The sequence below is a fragment of the Eptesicus fuscus genome, chromosome 2, assembly GCF_027574615.1.
Source record: "Eptesicus fuscus isolate TK198812 chromosome 2, DD_ASM_mEF_20220401, whole genome shotgun sequence".
NCBI classification, from domain to species: domain Eukaryota; kingdom Metazoa; phylum Chordata; class Mammalia; order Chiroptera; family Vespertilionidae; genus Eptesicus; species Eptesicus fuscus.
In genome coordinates, this window is record NC_072474.1 from 28,830,245 (window position 1) to 28,852,035 (window position 21,791).

The window sequence follows — 21,791 nt, forward strand, 5'->3', positions numbered from 1 at the left end:
GGTTGTTTTTTAAAGTTGGCAGTAGGGATTCACTTGCAAGGGCTGTGGTGTTCACCTGACTGGGTTTGAAATGACTTGGGGCAGGTTTATCTCCTGAAGTCTCACCCAGTTCCCCATCTATAACCTAGTTCTAGGCTTCCTCAGCAAATACTGCATTTACAACCACCTGCCCAGATAAGGTTTAATAAATGTTAACCATTGTTGTCTTCTTTTTTAAAAATATATTTTTATTGATTTCAGAGAGGAAGGGAAAGAGAGAGAGAGAGAAACATCAATGATGAGAGAATCATTGATCAGCTGCCTCCTGCATGCCCCCCCACTGGAGATTGAGCTGGCAACCCAGGCATGTGCCCTTGACCGAAATCTACTCTGCAGGCTGATGCTCTATCCACGAGCCACACCAGCTAGGGCAACCACTGTTGTCTTCATTTTTGTTGTAATCTTGTATTCCTCTATTCTGCAGGGATATTGTGTATTGATCATTCACATGTAGATTGATTATCTCTTTGTAACCAATGTCATGAGGAAGTCAGGATATTTAAGATCTAACCCTCTACACTTCTCTTAACAAGCAATAATAAAATATATCCTTTGGTTAACCTACTTCTGTGAGATCATATCTTTGTGTGTTTTTTTAAATTTCTAAGCATATGTTTAAATTTTTTTCTCTATAAAAGGGTAGCTAATTGTGCTGAGTGAACCTAGTGTATTTGGGAGGCTTCTCCTTTTTGCTATTGAGACCAAATAGAATTTTAAAAATTGGATATATGTAATTAATAGTGTCCTGAATCTAGAACCTTTCATCTTTAGCTCATTATATGCTGTAGAACAGACTGGTTTCACTCACGAACTCCTTGGCATTTTTTAAACCCTCCCCTTGCCTTTCAGCATTAAACTGAAAAGATGTCACTGTATGATGACCTGGGAGTGGAGACCAGTGACTCGAAAACAGAAGGCTGGTCCAAAAACTTCAAACTTCTACAGTCTCAGCTTCAGGTGAAGAAGGCAGCTCTCACTCAAGCAAAGGTAAGATAAGCCCACAGTGTGAAAGGAGAAGTCTACAGAGCAGGTTCCTCCTTAGATTAAGAGTAATATGATTTTAGCTTGCTCTGCTGCCTTTTTATTGATTATGTAGGCTTAAACATTAATGGGGAGAGAGGCTCTATGTAGAGAAGAATAAGGAGCTTAGGGTCCTTTTGCTCTTCCCAATTCCTGGGAATAGAACTATTTCAGGGATTCCAATGGAGAAAGGTAATACTCTTGGTTTCCAACAGTGGTGCAGGTTTTCAGACTTCAGTATGTCTAAGATTACTGAGAATTTTTTAAAAATATTGCTTCGGTGGTCATATTCCTGATATTCTGGTAAATTCTGGTTCTAGGTTGGGGCTCATGGGCGTTTGCATTTTTGGTAATATTCCTGCTGTTAGTTGCAGGTGGTTTGGAATCAGCACTTTGAGAAAGGAAGCTCTGCAGTCATTAGTAAGCTGTAGTAATGAGTTTGTGTTATTGAGGGCTCAGATTGGTTGTGAATGCGTCAGGTATATGTAGTGCGGGAGTCATTGTTTTTGTTCTAGTTGTATACATGTTGGGCATTGGCTGCATCCTTGAAATTATTCAACATGTAAAACATTAAAAACATAGGTGCCCACTGGATATTTGATACTAAAATGTTACTGTCAAATACTTTTAGGAACAGAAAATAGAAGAGCAGAATAAAAATATTCTAGAGATATACAAATTAAAAACTACTTGGGATAATTCTTTATTACCAGTTTAAAAATTGTCAGCTTTGTGAATTACTTGTAGCCAATCTTTTAAAATCCTAGATAATTTGTTTCTTCCTGCCTAGTACTTTAGGATCACTTTCTCTATCCAGCCAGTGCATAATTATAAATAGGTTAAAAATCAGCTTGAATAAAATAAAACTGAGAAAAATAGATTCTTCCAAAAAGAAATATATTAAAAAGCCATAAAATTTATGGATAATACACTGATTTTTCTGTACCATTATTTTACTCACATGAAAAGTAAAGAATTGGGTGCTAATAAGCTAGGAATTATGTTTTTATATGAAATCTAGACTCTTAGACATCCTCTGTAGTATCTGTTTCAGACTGTTTAATTTATGCTTATCATCTTTTCACTTCCCCAAATACATTAACTTCAGGAAATCTCTAAGATTTCAAATAGATTTTATAATCCGTCAAAATAAAAAGTTGCTTATGAAATCATTTCTGCTAACTTTCTAATCTCTTTTGCGATTGCTATGTGAAATTAATATTGTGTTTCTCATTAAGGGAAGTGAAGATACATTTCATTGATTCTCTTAGACTATTTAATTTACTAATTAATTACTCAGTACCAGGTTGGCATAACCAAATCTGGAAAGGTATTTGGTAGAGAAAATGTTACCTACAGACTGAAATTGTGGTTTCATCTGTGTCTCCATTTTAAAAACATATATCAAATAGAAAAATGTATGATTCTGATACCACTCCCCTCCATTGTCCTTTAAACTTTGGTTTTTACCTTGTGAATTGTAACTTACTGATTGGATTACATTTATTTGCTTGAAATGATAAGTGATGTTAAATTCAAGAGAGATGGTGGCTTATTTTGAGCCTTTTGTAGTGATTGATAACAATGAAAATGTATAACACTTTAAAACTGCAAAGGGAGAGGGAAATTAAATCTTTAAAACCAAAAGATCAGGTAGACACCTCTGTACCCACATGGTCATGATTAGCATCATTAACAGGCAACCTGAGTTGTGTGCCCGCTGGAGTGAAGCAGCATGAAGCACACCACCTCACCTATGACATATTCTTGCCAAAGAGCACTGCTCTAACCTAATCAAGATTTAACTTAGTTTTCAAGAATTGTAGGGCATAGATGAATAAGTGAAACTAGACCACCAGGAATTTATCAAACAGATCTTAGAATGTGCAGCATTTTACAAGACAGTATCAGAGGAAAAAGAGGAGACAAAAATGATGATTACAATGATGACAGCAAGAAGGGAGATTTTTCCTAAATCAGAAGACTTAAAAACCAAATGCATTGTGGACTTTTGGTAGGATCCTGGTTCAAAATAAAATCAACTATTTAGAAGACATTTGAGGGACAGCTTGGAAAACCTGAATATGAATTGGATAGGAACTGATACAGGGTATTATTGATTTTATTAGGTAATAGTGTAGTGGTTATGTAAAAGGATGTTCATAATTTTAGCTGATTAAGGATAGTGTCCTGTGTCTTCAAATTTTCTTCAAATGGTTCAACATAAAATATATGTGTAAGATAAAACAAATACGATCAAATATTAACAATGGTTGATGGTATATGAATAATCATGTTTTCTTTAGAAAAAAATTTTTTCTGTAGGTTCATAATAAAATAGGTAGGGCAGGATTTTATATTCTACTGGGAGGGGAAAAAACTCTCATGTTTTGCCCAGGATATAAAAAAATACCCATTCCTTGTGAAAGATCCACACTAGGCAAAGCATAATATGCTGTTATAGATTTGCCCTCCAGGTCAAAGGAGAATCCATTGTAGAGATGATTTCACATGCAAACTTAAATAAAACTGGCCAAGTTTATTATAAGTCTTTTACAGTGGAGAAAATTTGTTTTGTTAAAAAAAAAAAAAAAGCCAGTGAAATTAGTTTGTGGTTATAGTAATAATTGAATTAAAAGGCTATTTTAAGATTATGATTTTCTTGTATCCGAAAGGTTCATTACAAAGACTCCCCCAGCTCCCAGCCCCCACCCCCAAAAGCTTTGTTATAAATAGTATGAATTTTAATTTGAAGCTTCAGTAAATCCTGTTTTTCAATGATTTTAGAGCCAGAGAACAAAACAAAGTACAGTTCTTGCCCCAGTAATCGACCTAAAGCGAGGCGGCTCTTCAGATGACCGGCAGATTGTGGACACCCCGCCTCACGTAGCAGCTGGCCTAAAGGTAAGCCCGTCCTCTGACCTTGACAGTCTTTCCTGCTAACTGTATGTCTTATTTCATGCATATGTCACTCTGGACACGGTCTCTTCAGTAGATGTTTGCAGCCTAGTCAATATCATTTTCAACTTAGTTTTTACCTCTGTTTTATCAAGTTTGAAACATTTAGCTATTTAAAATAGTTTATTATAGAATAATCAGAAACTAGAGATATTCGAGAAGAAAAACAAATGACTTCAATCCTACCCTGAAGTTAAAAACTTTAGATTTTGGAATATCTTCCCATTCTATGCCTCCTCTACCTACTGTTTTCTAATTTACTTATTTTGCTTAATAATTGGGACTGTCCATCTCTATAAAAAAGTATAGGACTGTATGTTCATATTAATGGCTTTACTATATTCCCTTGTGAGGGTATACTGTAATTAATTTTCTTAATGCTAGATATATAGTCCCCCCCCCCCCCAATTTTTGCTATCATAAAGAATATTAGTATTCATTGTTTTGTTGTGGATTAAAATAAGGACAATTCTACTGTCCTACCCTTTATTATCCCAATAATTTTGCATAAGCTTAAAAACTAAGAAATAGACATGGACAGTTCTGTAAATGGGTTAAGTGAGGATGAGGAAGATCTGGGAAAGGATAATTCCAAATCATAGTTAAAGCTACACAAAATGGGGGGGGGCAAATGAGTTAAACATAATATATAGTTAAAATTACACCCTCTCTTTAGATATATACACATTTATTCTTCTATAGATGGCAATCAAGTAATATGACTGCGGTAGTTTAAACATACCAGGCGCACAGGTTGCTTGATGAGAAATGACCAAAGGTTAATGATAGAATACGCTATTATTACTATTTCTTAGCAAGGTACTCTTCCTACCACCCCTTACCCCCCCAAAAAAAGGACACAGTTCCAGCCGCATGCCCCTTCCCTTCTTTATTTAGTTTCTCATCCTCCTCAGTTTTGACTGTTCTGGTTTGGAATTCTTTTGCCCCCACTCCCCCGCCACCACCTTGCTTTTATTCTCAGGCACAGCATAGCTGAAGCTCTTGGTAGGATTTCTTGGCTGGAAGAACTGATACTACTACAGGCTAATAGTCTGTATAGAGAGATAGGCACCCCACAGTGGAGATGCTTTGTGGGGGATTCTTAGTCACTTAACATTTTTTCCCACAAACGGAACACCTCTAAGTATTTCTAGCTATATCTACTCAGAAGCTGATTCATCATCTTCTGTTATTGTATATTGATTCTAGAACCTATAATATTGTTTCCACCCCCAAAAATCTAATCAATAAGCATTTTTTCATGTTATGTAGTTTTCATAACCAGTTTTAATTTTTTTAGTTTTAGTAGTTTTTAAATTTATTTTAGAGAGAGGGAAGGAGAGAAAGAAACACTGATTTGTTGTTCCACTTATTTATGCATTCAGTGGTTTATTCTTGTTACTAGTATGTGCCCTGACCAGGAGCCTTGGTATATTGGGCTGCTCTAACCAACTGTGCTACCTGGCAGGGTTCATAACCAATTGTTTAAAGAATATATACTTTTTTATTGATGTTAGAGAGAGAGGAAGGGAGAGGGAGAGAAACAGTGATGTGAGAGAGAAACATCGATTGGCTGCCTCTTACTAGTACACGCACCCCAACCAGGGATCAAACCCCTGGGCACGCGCCCTGATCGAAAATTGAACCCACCACCTTTTGGTGCATGGGGACAACTTTCAACCAATTGAGCCACACCAGCCAGGGCATAACCAATTTTTTTTTTTAATTTAATAAATCTTTATTGTTCAGATTATTACAATTGTTTCTCCTTTTTCCCCCCATATCTCCCCACCACCCGGTTCCCACCTCCCCTCTCCCCTTACCTCCCCCCTCTCCCCTTACCTCCCCCCCGTCCTCATCCATAGGTGTATGATTTTGTCCAGTCTCTTCCCGTACCCCCCACACAGACATCCCTTTCCCCCTGAGAATTATCAATCCACTCCGATTCTATGCCCCTGATTCTATTATGTTCACCAGTTTATTCTGTTCTTCAGATTTTTAATTCACTTGACTTTTAGATTCACTTGTTGATAGGTATGTATTTGTTGTTCATAATTTTTATCTTTACTTTTTTCTTCTTTTTCCTCTTCTTAAAGAATACCTTTCAGCTTTTCATATAATACTGGTTTGGTGGTGATGAACTCCTTTAGCTTTTTCTTATCTGTGAAGCTCTTTATCTGCCCTTCAATTCTGAATGATAACTTTGCTGGGTAGAGTAGTCCTGGTTGTAGGTTCTTGCTATTCATCACTTTGAATATTTCTTGCCACTCACGTCTGGCCTGCATAGTTTCTGTTGAGAAATCAGCTGATAATCATATGGGTGCTCCCTTGTAAGTAACTAACTGTTTTTCTCTTGCTGCTTGTAAAATTCTCTCTTTGTCTTTTGCCCTTGGCATTTTAATTATGATGTGTCTTGGTGTGGTCCTCTTTGGATTCCTTTTATTTGGGGTTCTGTGCGCTTCCTGGACTTGTAAGTCTATTTCTTTCACCAGGTAGGGGAAGTTTTCGGTCATTATTTCTTCAAATAGGTTTTCAGTGTCTTGCTCTCTCTCTTCTTCTGGCACCCCCATAATTCTGATGTTGGTACGCTTGAAGTTGTCCCAGAGGCTTCTTACACTATCTTCTACTTTCTGAATTCTCTTCTCTTCTTGTTTTTCTGGAGGCGTGTCCTTTTCCTCTTTGTATTCCAAATCTTTGACTTGATTGTTGCGTTCCTCTAGTTTGCTGTTGGGTCTCTGTATAATATTTTTTATTTCAGTCAGTGTATGTTTAATTTCTAGTTGGTCCTTTTTCATATCCTCAAGGGTCTCATTAAATGTATTGGCCTTTTCCATGAAATTCTTGAAAAACCTTATAACCATGGTTTAAACTCTATGTCCATTCGTTTGTTCTCCTCCATTTCTTTCGTTTGGGATCTATTTCCTTGCCTCCTCATTTTCGCTGCTTCCCTGAGTTGGTTAGGGTAGCTTTGTGTGCTAGGTGTCCTATATGGCCCAGTGGCTTGGCCTCCCAGTTACCTGAGGTGGATGCCCTTGGTGGACTGTGTGTACAGCCTTGTTGTAGTTAACTCTTGATTGTTGTTGGTGTCACTGGGAGGAATTGACCTCCAGGCCAATTGGCTGTGAGGACCCGTTGTGTCTATAAAGGAGGAATTGCTATGCTGGAGACACGTTTATGGGGCGGGACTTGTTCCAGTAGGGCTTTGGCTCTCACTAAGTCTGCCTCTTGAATGTGTCCCTTATGAGAGTGGTTGAAATCTGGTGTCGTTTCACACCGACCACTAGATGTCCTAGTTTCTGGATCTCCAATGGGGTGCAGGTCAGCTACTGTCTGAGGCCCCCCCAGCAGGAGCTACAGCAATAACTAGTTTTCTCCTCTTTGCTTGAGTGGTTTTGGAGCAGTCTGACTGGAGCTTCAGTTGATTTGGTTAAGCTGCCACAAAGCAGGCCATTTATATGCAAAAGCCGCTGTGTGGAGCCTGGGCGGGTTTGCAGAATGTGCGGGGCGGGGTCTCAAGGCGTCAATAGGCTGGGGCATGGCAAACTGGCGATGGCTGCCGTCAGCTGTCTCTGCCTTTCCACATTTCCCAGTCCCCGCGTCCCAAGCTCCAGTGCAGTAAACAATGATTGCTGGGCGCACCTCTGTAAGAAAGTCACTCTCACTTTCCGACCTGATGGCCGAGAGTCCAGCTTCTCCCCATAGGTGTCTGGGTCCCCCGTCTGTCCCCAGAAACTGGGTTTCAGAGTGATTGGGAGCTTGTCTCCCTTCGGGTTGAAAAAAAGCGCACGCCCCGTTGCCCGCCACCAGCCCGCTACTCGCGCCTCCGTACCTCAGCTTTTCCGCATTTGTTCTCCTTTCTTTTTCCTTCTTAGTTGTAAATCTACCATTCAGCCAGCTTTCCCGTGGTTCTGGGTGGTAGATGTTTTGTCTTTTAGTTGTATTTTTGAAATTGTTGTGCGCGGCGGCAGTTTAGTTGTTTAACTTTGCCGCCATCTTGGTTCCTCCCATAACCAATTTTTAATTGTAAAGTATTTCCATCAAGTGAATGTATTGTAACTTATACAAGTGTTTCCTAACTCTAGAACCAACTAGACCTGCTTTTATGTTGTCATCATAAATAACACTGTAATGCACAGCTCCATAGAGAGTGCTCTATGCATGTAAAATTAGTCATTTTCATTGCCAATTTGTGTGTGTGTGTGTTTTAAAAATTATATTTTCATTGATTTCAGAGAGGAAGGGAGAAGGTAGAGAGATGGAAACATCAATGATGAGAGAGAATCACTGATCAGCTACCTCCTGCATGCCCCCTATTGGGGATTGAGCCCACAACCCCGGGCATGTGCCCTTGACTGGAATCGAACCTGGGGCCCTTCAGTCTTCAGGCCGACTCTCTATCCCAGTGATGGCGAACCTATGACACGCGTGTCAGCACTGACACACGTAGCCATTTCTGATGACACGTGGCCGCTAAGGCGGCCGCATGCTGAGGATGAAACATTTGCTGCTCCTGAGGATGAAACATTTGCGAAATAATGTTTTTTCCTCAAAGTGACACACTACCTGAGTTATGCTCAGTTTTTTGGCGAAGTTTGACACACCAAGCTCAAAAGGTTGCCCATCACTGCTCTATCCACTGAGCCAAACCGGCTAAGGCTGCTTTATTCTCTGTAGCATTTAAAGAAGGATGGCTCATTGTTAAACTTAGCAGGGTTTTTTTGTTTTGTTTGTTTTTAATATTTTTATTGATTTTAGAGAGGAAGGAAAAGGGAGAGAGAGAGATAGAAACATCAATGATGAGAGAGAATCATTTATTGGCTGCCTCCTGCACACCTCCTACTGGGGATTGAGCCCACAACCCAGGCATATGAGCCAAACTGGCTAGGGTAGTGGTTGGCAAACTCATTAGTCAACAGAGCCAAATATCAACAGTACAACGATTGAAATTTCTTTTGAGAGCCAAATTTTTTAAACTTAAACTTCTTCTAACGCCACTTCTTCAAAATAGACTCGCCCAGGCCGTGGTATTTTGTGGAAGAGCCACACTCAAGGGGCCAAAGAGCCACATGTGGCTCCGAGCCGCAGTTTGCCGACCACGGGGCTAGGGCAAAAGCTCTTCTTATATTAGTTTTGTGTTCAAAATGAAATACATTTTACAACCTTTCTGTCTTTGATAGTATTGGGTAGTGTGCCTCCTGAAAGAGATGCAGAATGGGCACTCAAAAATACTAGTCCTAAGCTATGTTTGTTTTAGGTGCCTGTGGAGACCAGTTAAGGCCTCTTATTTTTAGAGATAATAAGAAAGAGTTATGCTAAGAAAACATGGAAGAAGAAAGTATGGAGGTTTAGGAAATTTAGGCTGTACATTAGATTGGAGCTTCTCAGAACCAGATAGGGTTCAAGAACACCAACCTAGGGTAAAGCCCCTTTTCTAATCATGTATCTTCTAGTTAGCTGTACTGTCTGCCTTTTGTCTTTCTGATTTCTTTGTTGAGACTACCTCTTTTCTTTCAAAGAGTAAGTAGCTCCAGTTTCTAAATATTTAGAAGAGAAATGCATAATGTTATCATCTGAACCTGATCTTAGTGGACCTTAAAAAAATTAATGAGCCTGGCCAGTGACCTCAGTGGTTGTCAACCTAGGAACCAAGAGGTCGTCGCCTGTTTTATTCCCAGTCAGGGCACATGCCCGGGTTGCAGGCTGGATCCCCAGTAGGGGGTGTGCAGGAGGCAACCGATTAATGTTTCTATCTTCCTGTCCCTCTCCCTTCCTCCCTTGCTAAAAAATCAATAAAAACATATGTAAAAAAAAATTAATGAAGACATCCATCTGTGTCAGAATTGGCACAAGAAGTGCTGTCTGCCACGGAAGGGATGTATTCCAGAGCATTAAAAAAGCCCAAGAGGCCCTGGACCCTGTTAGAGAGCATCGGCCCAAGCACCTACGGGTTTCAGGTTAGATTCCCAGTCAAGGGGCTGCAAGTTTGGTTGAGGTGCGTGCAGAAGGCAACCAGTTAATGTGTCTCTCTCACATCAATGTTTCTCTCTCCCCCACTTCCCTCCTTCCTCCCACTCTCTCCCCCTCCCTTCTACTCTCTAAAAAAATTAATGGGAAAAATATCCGCAGGTTATTAATGACCAAAAGAATGATTGTTATTTATGGGTTGTTTGGTTTTTAAGTTTTCACGGAGATACATAAAAACAGAAGTATTCATTGTTTACTATATAAATAACCAAAATTATTACTTAAAAGTAGTGGCAGTTTGGAAATTTCAGAAAAGTACCATAGGATATTTATGGAATTAATACTGAACTAAATTCATTATCATGGTTTTGCTGCTACCTGGTCAGTTGTATGACCACGTCAAGTCACTAAACCTCCTTAGACATTTGTTCCCTCATCTATGAAACAAAGGAGGCATGTAGATGTCATCAAGTCTCCTTCCAACCCTCATATTCTTTTACTTGAATTCTAAAATTTTAAGACATGAGAATGATACCTTGACATTTTTATCTTCCTCAGGATCCTGTACCCAGTGGATTTTCTGCAGGAGAAGTTTTGATTCCCTTAGCTGATGAATATGATCCTATGTTTCCTAATGATTATGAGAAAGTAGTGAAGCGCCAAAGAGAAGAACGACAGAGACAGCGGGAGCTGGAAAGACAAAAAGAAATAGAAGAGAGAGAAAAGTAAGGCTTGTTTGGATTCGGGGCTATTTTGCATTTGAAATATTTATTAGAATGTTAATGAATGAACTTCATTGCTGTCTGTAAGGCTGAAGTTAGTTTTTATGAAGTTAGTTTTTTAACATCCCAGCATTAAAACAAAAAACATAGTCTAGAGCAAATTTCATGTATAGATGCAGAAAACTTAAAGTATATATTTTGGGTGAGTTTTTAGAAAAGTACCTTAGAACAACTTTAACCTGATGTTGAACAATAGTTTCTTTCCTTTGCTATGACTCTTCAATAGTCAACTATTCAAAATACTTAAATTGGCCCTGGCGAGTGTGGCTAACTTGGTTGAGCATCTTCCTATGTACCAAAAGGTCACTGGTTCAATTCCCAGTCAGGGCATATGCGCCGGTTTCGGGTTTGGTTCCTAGGCCAGGTGTGTATGGGAGGCAACTGGTTGATATTTCTCTCTCACACTGATGTTTCCCTCTCCCTTCCTTTCTCTCTTAAAAAAAAAAAAAAAATCAATAAAAACATTAAAAAATAAGCTGATATACCAATATGAAAAAAAATCACAAACTAAAAATAAAATACTTAAATTGTTATCTTTTTAACTATTTTTGTGCCAGATGGAATTTTTTTAAAACATGCATCTTTTTAAAAAAATATATGTATATTTTTAATGATTTCAGAGAGGAAGGGAGAGATAGAAACATCAGTGATAGAGAATCATTGATTGGTTGCCTCCTGCATGCCCCCTACTGGGGATCAGGCCACAACCCCAGCATGTCCCCTTGACCAGAATCGAACCTGGGACCTTTCAGTTCGCAGGCCAACACTCTTATCGACTGAGCCAAACCAGCTAGGGCAACACATGCATCTTTTATTTATGTTTTTTTTATAGTATGGGCAATAAGGCCCGGCTGGTGTGGCTCAGTGGTTGAGCATTGACCTATGAACCAGGAGGTCATGGTTTGATTCTCAGTCAGAGCACATGCCTGGGTTGGAGGCTCAATCCCCAGTGTGGGGCGTGCGGGAGTCAGCCAATCAATGATTCTCTCTCATCATTGATGTTTCCATTGTTTTCTCCCTCTTTCTTCCTCTCCGAAATCAATAAAGTTTAAAAATAAATAAATAAAAATATGGGCAATAAGAATGTGTTTGCATTTCTTCTTTGTAAAACATTGCATATTAATTGTTAAGTAGTTTATAAAATATGCCCTGGCTGGTGTGACTCGGTTGGAGCATCATCCTGTACACTGAAAGGTTGTGGATTCGATTCCTGGTTGAGGCTTGTACAGGAGGCAACAGATGGATGTTTTGCTCTCTTTTTCTCTTTCTGTCATTCTCCCTCCCTCCCTCCATCCATCCTGTCCTCCCTCTAAATATCAATGAACATGTCATTGTGTGAGGAAAAAAAAAGTTTATAAAATAGTAATACAGTATTTCTTATTTATTGAATCATTTCATGTAATGAAGGCATGTTCTCGAGCAGCGATTTTCAACCCTTTTCATCTCATGGCACACATAAACAAATTACAAAATTTTGTGGCACACCAAAAAAAATATAATCTGACAGAATATGATCTGGCAAAAAACAATAGGTATAATTTTAATTCACTCACACCAGACTATTGTGTTGTCTTTTTTTTTTTTTTTTTTTTGACAGTTTAAGGGAAAAAAGGTTAGTGCCCTTGACTAAATAGTCAGGTATTGCATGTTTTAAAAATTCTTGTGGTATCCAGTGTTCTCTTCACACACTGGTTGAAAATTGTTCTAGAAAATTAGAATTGTTAAACTATTACCTATGTTGATATGCTTTAAAATTGAAAGAGGCAAATACCAAGTAAACTTTTGTCTTGCTATTTATATACCCATTAAATGTGTTCAGTTCATCTTCTGGTTTTTCTCACTTGTCATATTTGAGCTACTTTAGTCTTCAATCAATTGTTTTTGCACACACCCCTACTTCCATTAATAGTTTAGTGTGAAAGAGAGGATTTGGGTATTTTCTAGCCAAGATAAAGTCAAGGTGATGTCCTTGAGTTCACATCTCTAAATTGGCTCATCTGTAATGAATATGGGTTCTTTTATTATCACAGGAGGCGTAAAGACAGACATGAAGCCAGTGGGTTTTCAAGGCGACCAGACCCAGATTCTGATGAAGATGAAGATTATGAGCGAGAAAGGAGAAAAAGAAGTAAGGCATGAACATAAATATTATATTTCCAACATGGTGCAATTCCACTATTTGCTTTTCATATTCAATTTGATATAGTTCAGTTGACATTGATTTAGGTCATTTTCTCTCTGGAATTCCAGCAATCCACATTTGCATACAGTCTTAATTTATATTGCGTTTTTATGTATATTCTCTTTTGAGCTTCCCACCCACTTTCTAATAGTTATTAAGTAGATACTTTGAGCATACCTTGTAATATATACACATACTTTTCTTTACCTGTAGCAGTGTCACACTGACCTATTCTCTGTGTCCAGCTTCATTGCTGTTAAGCATTGAATGGAGGGTCAAAGCATTCGTTTCCAGAACGTTTGTCACTAACAAGCATGAATCTGAGGATATCACTTAACTTCCCTGGATGTAGGTTTCTTTCAACGTCATCTGAAGAGCAGGAAGATAGAGGATTTGAACTAGTTAATAAGACTCCTTGTAGTTCTAAAATTTTACAAGCTGAATTGTAATTGAGTTAAGACTAAATCCTTAGTGATTACTAGACAGTTAAGCAGTATTTGTTCTTGGGAGAATGGAATGCTTCTTATTTTAGCTTCATCATGTTTTGATTGCTGGGATTTCCTTGATTTAATTGACCAGTTTGGTTGATAGATTGAGGGTTAAGTGAGAAATTTAAATCTTCTACTTGTCTACTAGATCCCAGTCTCTGTTCTAAACCCTCTCATAGATTATCTCCTTGATGCTACATGACAACTTGGAGTGGGCTCTGTGATTTATCCCTATTTTAAGGGTGGGAAATGTGAGGCACATAGGGAAGAAGCACTTTATATAATACTAGAGGCCCAGTGCACGAATGTGTGCATGGGTGGGGTCTGGCTGCCAGGGCCTATCGGGCTGGCTGGGAGGAGGGGCCGCAGGTGGTTGGCTGGCTGGCCCCGCCCCCTGGTCGAACTCCCTGTAGAGGGGACAATTTGCATATTAGGCTTTTATTATATAGAATTATATAGAATGGGTCCACTGTTCATTTTGTTCAAAATCTTCATCTACCTGAAAACCTCATTATAATGTAGTCATCTTTAACATAAGACCTAAGAATTCTGTTGTCATGAAGCTGGAGTATATTTCCACATACATGATCTCTATTTTAGGATCAGCAGTTTGGCAAGCCTGGTCTGCCCAAGTGTATAGCCAAGTTTTAGGGTTTAAATTTTAAAATACTAATTGGGTTGGAAAGGAATCCTACCTAATAATAGAGTAGTATGCAAATTGACCGCACCTTCGCTACACCTAAGCCATGCCCACCAGCCAAGCCACGCCCACCAGCCAATCAGGAGCAAATATGCAAATAAACCCAACCAAGATGGCTACAGCCACTGAGAGCGGGAGGGAGGCTTTGGTTTCCGCGGTAACAAAAGAAGCCATCCTGTTGCCGGCCTAAGCCTCCACTCCAGGCTACAAAGTTTCAATTATAGAAGATGAATTAAATCCAACAGAAATCGCTGCTGGCCTCGGAGCGAGCAGCAGGCTTGGCTTTGCTCCAGGCTACAAAGTTTCAATTGTAGAAGGTAAATAAATTCCAGATACCAGGGCCTCCTCTTGGGTCGCCAGGGGCCGTGGCCGGCCTGCAAACCACCACAGGCCCCTTGCTCAGGCCGCCCCACGCCCCAAGGGAACCCCCACCCTTCAGGGCAAACCAGTCAGCCCCCACCCATGCACCAGGCCTCTATCCTATCTAATAAAAGAGTAATGTCAGATTGACCATCACTGCAACACACAATATAGCTGTCCCCATATGGTCAAAGATCCTGCCCCCATGTGGACACAGGATGGCCACCACAAGATGGCCAGCAGGGGAGGGCAGTTGGGAGGCACCAGGCCTGCAAGGGAGGGCAGTTGGAGGCGATCAACCCTGCAGGGGAGGGCAGTTAGGGGTGACTAGGCCGGCAGAGGAGGGAAGTTGGGGGCAAACAGGCTGGCTGGGGAGCAGTTAGGCATCAACCAGGCTGGCAGGCAGAAGCGGTTAGGGGCAATCAGGAAGACAGGCAGGTGATCAGTTGGGAGCCAGCAGTCCTGGATTGTGAGAGGGATGTCCAACTGCCCGTTTAGGCCCGATCCAGGATCAGGCCTAAACGGGCAGTCGGACATCCCTCGAGGGGTCCCAAATTGGAGAGGGTGCAGGCTGGGCTGAGGGACACGCCCCCCCTTCGTGCACCAGTTTCGTGCACCGGGCCTCTAGTAAACCTATAATAATTTAGAATTCTTAATCTTCCAATGCAGATATAAATTAAATGTATTTATAGAATACCTACTACACAACACAAAAGAAAATAAAGGTCATGGATATAGACAACAGATTGGTGGCGGGTGAGAGAAATGGGTAAAGGGTTCAAAAAGTACAAGCTTCCAGTTATAAATAAGTCATGGGGGTGTAATGCATAGCATGGTGACTATAGTTAACTATATTGTATTGCATATTTGAAAGTTGTAAGAGAGTGGACCTTAAAAGTCCTCATCACAAGAAAAAATTGTAATTATGTATGATGACAGATGTTAATTAGACTTATTGTGGTAATCATTCTGCAATATATATAAACATTGAATCATTATCTTGTATACTTGAAACTATTATTATTTGTCAATTATGCCTCAACAAAGAAAAATAATACTTAGTACATGCTGAATATTATCAGACATTACATTGTTTTTATAATGGGAGTAAAGTTAACATTTGAGTGTGCTCTGTGTCGGGTATTATGTTAAGCATTTCATATTTGCTATCTCAGTTAAGAAATGTTGGTTTTTATTAACGTTTTTAGAATCCAGCATATAGGTTGAATACTTATTGGTCTCATCTTTTCAGCTTATAGATCGGCTGCCCTTTTTGTAAGGAGGTATGCCTTTTCTGTGAAGGTCGTTTAATTTCTTGAACATTAGCGATATTGAGTAGTAGGGAAGTGATGGAATTATGTCCGTTATGTGTACTACTGGTAAAAGGTGATGTTTATATTTTAACCTGATTAGTAGCATATGTTGAGTAATCATCCTGAATTTTTCATACTGAACTCATTAGAGCTAATCTCAGAATCAATCAGTAATCACTTGGCAAGATTTAAAAAAAAATATTTTAAAAGAAATACAAGATTTTATTCCTATTTCTCCTTAAGTATTTTTTCTAGTCCAGGCTGGTTAATCATGATGCATGTATGCTGGCTTTGGAGGAATTTCTTCTGTGAAACATTTCATGCTGTTGCAGCACTGGTTTTGTAACCAATTTTTTTGTTTGTTTGTTTACACCTTATTTTTTGGACTATTTCATTGGTGATTAAGTTATAATATACTAGAGGCCGTTGCACGATATTCGTGCAAGAATAGGCCTTCCTTCCCCTGGCTTCGCTCCCAGCCACCCAGGAGCCGCCAAGTCCCCGCTCCCGGCCGGAGCACTGCTCCTGTAGCTCCCTCCATCCTCCCCGCCCCCCATAGCAGGTGTCCCACCCCACCAGGCCACTCTGCACCTGCATATGCAAATTAACCCACCATCTTTGTTGGGTTAATTTGCATACTCGTGATTGGCTTTGGGCGTAGTGGAGGTACGGTCAATTTACATGTTTGTCTATTATTAGGTAAGATATGTTAAGGCTTATACCTAATGAAAAATTCCTTATATTCTCCATTCTTGTCAGCTAGCAAATGGAGTTATTTTGGTTTGTTTGTGTCCACCATTCTCTGTCCAGGAAACATGAGCAGGAATGGTGACAACACAAAACAGATTCTATAGAAACCAGAAGTACCTATATTTCCAAATAGGTGTTTAGTTCCAGGAGTGTGTTGTATTGTGGGAGAAAGCTTGGAATCACTGGGAGCTATTGCTGCCCACTAGTTCTCCTCTGATCATTTTCTCCTATGAAAGAAAAATGGACACAGTTATACCTAATTCAAAGATTATTAAGTATAATGAGATAATATATATGAAAAAATTTGGTGACTAGCCGTGGGCAGCATGGCTCAGTAGTGTCAGCCTGAGAACCAAAGGGTCGCAGGTTCAATTCCTGGTCAAGGGCACATGTCCCTGGCTCCAGTTGGAGCGTGTACAGGAAGTAACCAGCTGATGTGTATGTGTGTGTGTCTCTCCCTCTCCCCCTTGTCTCCTTCCACTTTCTCTAAAAAAATCAATGGGAAAAATATCCTCAGATGAGGATTAACAGAGAATCTGGTGACTATTGGTTTTATGTTTTGTGGTTGTTTTTTTTAATCCTCACCCAAGGATATTCTTCCATTGATTTTTAGACAGAGTGGAAGAGAGAAGGAAAGGCAGAGAGAAATATCGATGTGAGAGAAACACATCAATTGGTTGCCTCCTGCATGTGCCCCAACCAGGGCCCGGGCTGAGGAGGAGCCTGCAACCAAGCCTGCGGGCCCTTGACTGGAATCAAACTTGGGACACTTTGGTCCATAGGCCAATGCTATGTCCACTGAGCCAAACCAGCTAGGACTTACTGTTGTTTTTTTTAAAATACATTTTTATTTATTTCATAGAGGAACGGAGAGGGAGAGAGAGATAGAAACATCAAATGATGAAAGAGAATCATTGATGGGCTGCACCCTGCACACCCCCCACTGGGGATCGAGCCTGCAGCTTGGGCATGTTCATTGACCAGGAATCAAACCCTGTCCCCTGGTTCATAGGTTGAAGCTCAATAACTGAGCCACACTGGCCAGGCTATGTTACTATTTTTTAAGTAACCTCTAATTCTCTGGGTTATGTTCTTTTATCTTAAAATTCATTCATTAACTACGCTAGTGTCCCGGTGCACGAAATTCGTGCATGGGGGCAGGAGGCGTCCCTCAGCCCGGCCTGCACCCTCTCCAATTTCGGACATCCCTCTCCAATCCGGGACCGCTGGCTCCTAACTGCTCACCTGCCTGCCTGCTTGATCGCCCCTAACCACTCTGCCTGCCAGCCTGCTTGCCCCCAACTGCCCCCCCGCTGGCCTTTTTGCCCCCAACTGTACTCCCTTGCTGGCCTGATCACCCCCAACTGCCACCCCCTGCCGGCCTGATCGCCCCCAACTGCCCCCCGCCCCTGCCCGCCAGCCCCCCCCCCGCCAGCCTGCTTGCCCCCAATTGCCCCCCCTGCCGGCCTGATTGCCCCCACCTGTCCCCCACTGCTGGCCTGCTCACCCCCAACTGCCCCCCCCGCCACCTGCCTGTTCGCCCCCAACTCCCCCCACCCTCCGCCAGCCTGCTCACCCCCAACTGCCCTCCCCTCTTGGCCTGATCGCCCCTAACCACCTCTGCCTCAGGCCCGCCACCATGGCTTTGTCTGGAAGGTCTCCCGGTCTAATTAGTATATTACCCTTTTATTAGTACAGATTCTAGGGCTCTTAAATGCCTACTATGAAAAAAATAATTGTGTTTGTCTGGCTTTTTCATTTTCTACATTTTTAATCCTAGATTCAGATATTAAGTTCTTTAGATATTAGCTGGAGGGATGAAGTAGCAGTTCTATCTTCTTCCCTTCCTCCTTTCCTCCCTCTGTTCTCCCCTCTCCTCCCCCCCCTTTCCTTCTCTCTACTCCCCCTTTCCTTCCCTCCCTCCCTCCCTCCCTCCCTCCCTCCCTCCCTTCCTTCCTTCCTTCCTTCCTTCCTTCCTTCCTTCCTTCCTTCCTTCTTTCCTTCCTTCCTTCCTTCCTTCCTTGTGGGATACGACAAATTATGGGGAAGTATGGGACTTGGTTGGAAAGTCTATAAGGAAGAATCTCTGAAAGGTCAGGGGCCTCTAGGGGGACCTTGCCAAAGGTGGCAGACTCTGCCTTGACTTTTCCAAACAAGTCTGAGCCCCCAGGTGTTTTACTGGAATCTTTATGTTTAGTCTTTAGACATCCTTGCTTAACCTTTTGCACTCAGATGTCGAGTGTGACTCGACACGGTTAGCATCAGTAGCAGCTCTTTTTATACTCTTTGAATGTATCAATAATTTGAAATATTAAAAAATCCAAATAAGTAAGTTTGTATGAAAAGAAACTCCAGTTTTTTATTCTACTGCCGCGCTTTGTAAAATCGGGGGTATTTAAAAAATTAAATCCCAAGTAGAATAAAGGAGTCGAGAAAAAAGCAAGCGAGTGCAAAGGGTTAAAGGACACTACAAATGCGTTTTCTCAAGGATACTGAGAAAGGATACTCTACTGATATCTCAGGGATATCCTGCTAATAGTATCTAGAAAGGATACCCTGATGATATCTCAAGGATGCTTAACCTGCTGATAGTATCTAGAAGTTAATTTTAGTTCAAGCTGTTGCTACAATAAAAGCCTAAGGAGGCAGGTGAACAGGACTGTTTGGTTTCTCAAGCCAAGCAGTCCCTTAGCCCTCTCTTTCACAGAAACGTGTGTCAGAGTAATCATTTATCCGTTGCTCAGGGTCTGCCAGTCAGCCCCGGTAACAAATGGTATATATCATAGTCCTTGAGAGTCTGGCATCTGAAACATTCCTTTAATCGGTGGAATTTTATATTTTTGCAGGTATGGGCGGAGCTGCCATCGCACCACCCACTTCTCTTGTAGAGAAAGACAAAGAGTGTATGTATCTATGTCTCCCCTTCTTTTATTTTTATACAAATCTTTAACCCAGCCATGGCCAGTCTTAGCTTCTATCAGCCAGGTTTCCTGAATATAAAGGGAAATTGCCCCAAAGCCTGTCCTCTGGCCTGAACCCTGAGGCCCAGTGTGGGTCTTTGAGACTGCTGTTGCCTTTCATTCCTCGTACTTTAGAAGTTTTAATGCCAGGCTCTGAGACTTGGATTTTTATACAGTGGTGTGCTTTTTTTTTGTTGTTTTAATATATTTTTTACTTGTTGATAGTATTACAGATATCTCCCATCCCCCCTCCCCTTATCCCCTCCTCCTAGCCCCTACCCCCTCTACTCCCACCCCAGGTTTTTACTACCCTATTGCCTGTGTCCATGAGCTATGCATATAAGTATATAAGTTCTTTGGTTTATCTCTTTTCGTCCTACTATTGTTGTTGTTTAAATATATTTTGATTTTTTACAGAGAGGAAGGGAGAGGAAGGGAGAGGGAGAAAGAGTTAGAAACATTGATGAGAGAGAAACATCAATCAGCTGCCTCCTGAACACCCCCCACCGGGGATGTGCCCGCAACCAAGGTACATGCCCTTGACCGGAATTGAACCTGGGACCCTTGAGTCAGCAGGCCGACGCTCTATCCACTGAGCCAAACCGGTTAGGGCTACTGTTGTTGTTTTTAAATTCATTTTGTCTTCTCCAACATTTCATATTTGGAGTTAGGCTAAAACAATAATAGCTCCTCCCTCAGTTTACAATTTGTGTCCTCAGTGTTTTAGAGGCTGTTAAGTTCATGACCTTCCACAAGGTGGCAGTACCTTCCTGATTAGATTTTTTATCCCCTGCCATTAGTTTTGATTTCATCTCACAGGTTGTGTGCTTTCACTTACATTGCCAGAACACCCCAACCACTGTTTCTTCTCCCAGTGATCTGTTCTAGGAATTGAACTTTGATATATCATCTAGGTCATTTTCCTATCCTCTGGGTTGGACCATACCTAAACTATCCCAAGAAAATATAAACATCCCTAATGCTTTTTAATACCTGTTGCACTATTTATGTTATCTTTTTAAAGAAGATAATTTAAAAAGTTTTGCTAAGTATCTTTTTTTGTAAAAACACCTAGCAAACCATAAACCCAATTGAAACCAGTCCTTGTTTTTTTTTTTTAGCTTCCTTGTTGAAAATCATTGCTGTAGCTAGGTTTCAAAATCACTGCTCTGGTACATGGTCCATAACCTCAGTGACCTTTATTTTATGCTAGGCTAGTGAAATAGATTAGAGTCCAAAGACAGGTATACAAGATGCTATGGGAATCAAAAGAGATTTCATTTGGATCTATCTGGAACATACAAAACTCTTAAGCACTCAGATAAAAATGGTCATTTAGAGCACTGTTAAAGGATAACATTTCAGTAAGGTATAAAAAGGACATTTAAGATAACAGCTGGAACAAAGCTAAAATTAAAAAAATAGTACTGTACCTCTATAATTTTAAAAAGTCATGTAGAGGCTGTAAAATGGATTTTGTTTTTTCTCCTTATAGTAAACTAAAAATGTCAGTTAAATTAGTTCAAAATAACTGATTTATATAAGTGCAGTTTGGAATTTTTTTGTAGTATTTTGGTAAACCTATTTTATTTTTATCCAATAGTACCCCGAGAATTTCCTTATGAAGAGGATTCAAGACCTCGCTCACAGTCTTCTAAAGCTGCCATTCCTCCCCCTGTGTATGAGGAACAGGACAGACCCAGATCTCCAACGGGCCCTGGCAACTCCTTCCTCGCCAACATGGGGTAATGGTTCCAAGTGCTGTCGTCTTGGCAGGTGTAAGAAGGATGAGACTCATTGTGAAGGGTGGGCAGCCCTTTTGATAGATGCAGTTTGTTTGAAAGTGAGGGCGTTCTCTAGTTGTAGGAAGATGCTTGGTGTTTTCAATCACACAGTGTCATTCTTGAGAATATGAGTCACATGGAGGGTATTGCAGCACAATGCTGTCATATTCTCTACAAAACAGCCTTCTGATGTAAGTTTCAGATGATTTCATTGCTGAACATTATATTCTCTAGGTAGGAACAGTTTCTCATAATTATTTACATTTATTTTCAAAACATTTGCAAGTAAAATGTGGCTTATGAATTACACCTGACTTAGACTATTTCCAAAGGGTGAATGACATCTTTATTTTTTTATAAAATGGGCCATTTGCTTTAAGGTCATGATTCTGTACCTTTGCTCTAAAAACTTAAGTCATTCAAACTATAATTAGAGTGTTTGCCTGCATGTAAAAATCAATTTTAAGGTTGACTTTCAGGTGTGGCTTGTG

At 40.5% G+C, this 21,791-nt stretch overlaps 1 protein-coding gene across 1 annotated transcript in view; it reads left to right on the forward strand.

Annotated features, from left to right (window-relative positions):
- RBM17 (RNA binding motif protein 17) overlaps nt 1-21,791 on the forward strand; it is a 37,717-nt gene that overhangs the window by 8,638 nt on the left and 7,288 nt on the right. Inside the window, exons 2-7 of the mRNA XM_008155362.3 lie at nt 889-1,026; nt 3,847-3,963; nt 10,540-10,706; nt 12,794-12,891; nt 19,403-19,459; nt 21,120-21,261. Coding sequence (XP_008153584.1) covers nt 904-1,026; nt 3,847-3,963; nt 10,540-10,706; nt 12,794-12,891; nt 19,403-19,459; nt 21,120-21,261 — 704 coding nt within the window. The 5' untranslated portion in view covers nt 889-903. The remainder of the gene's footprint in view (nt 1-888; nt 1,027-3,846; nt 3,964-10,539; nt 10,707-12,793; nt 12,892-19,402; nt 19,460-21,119; nt 21,262-21,791) is intronic.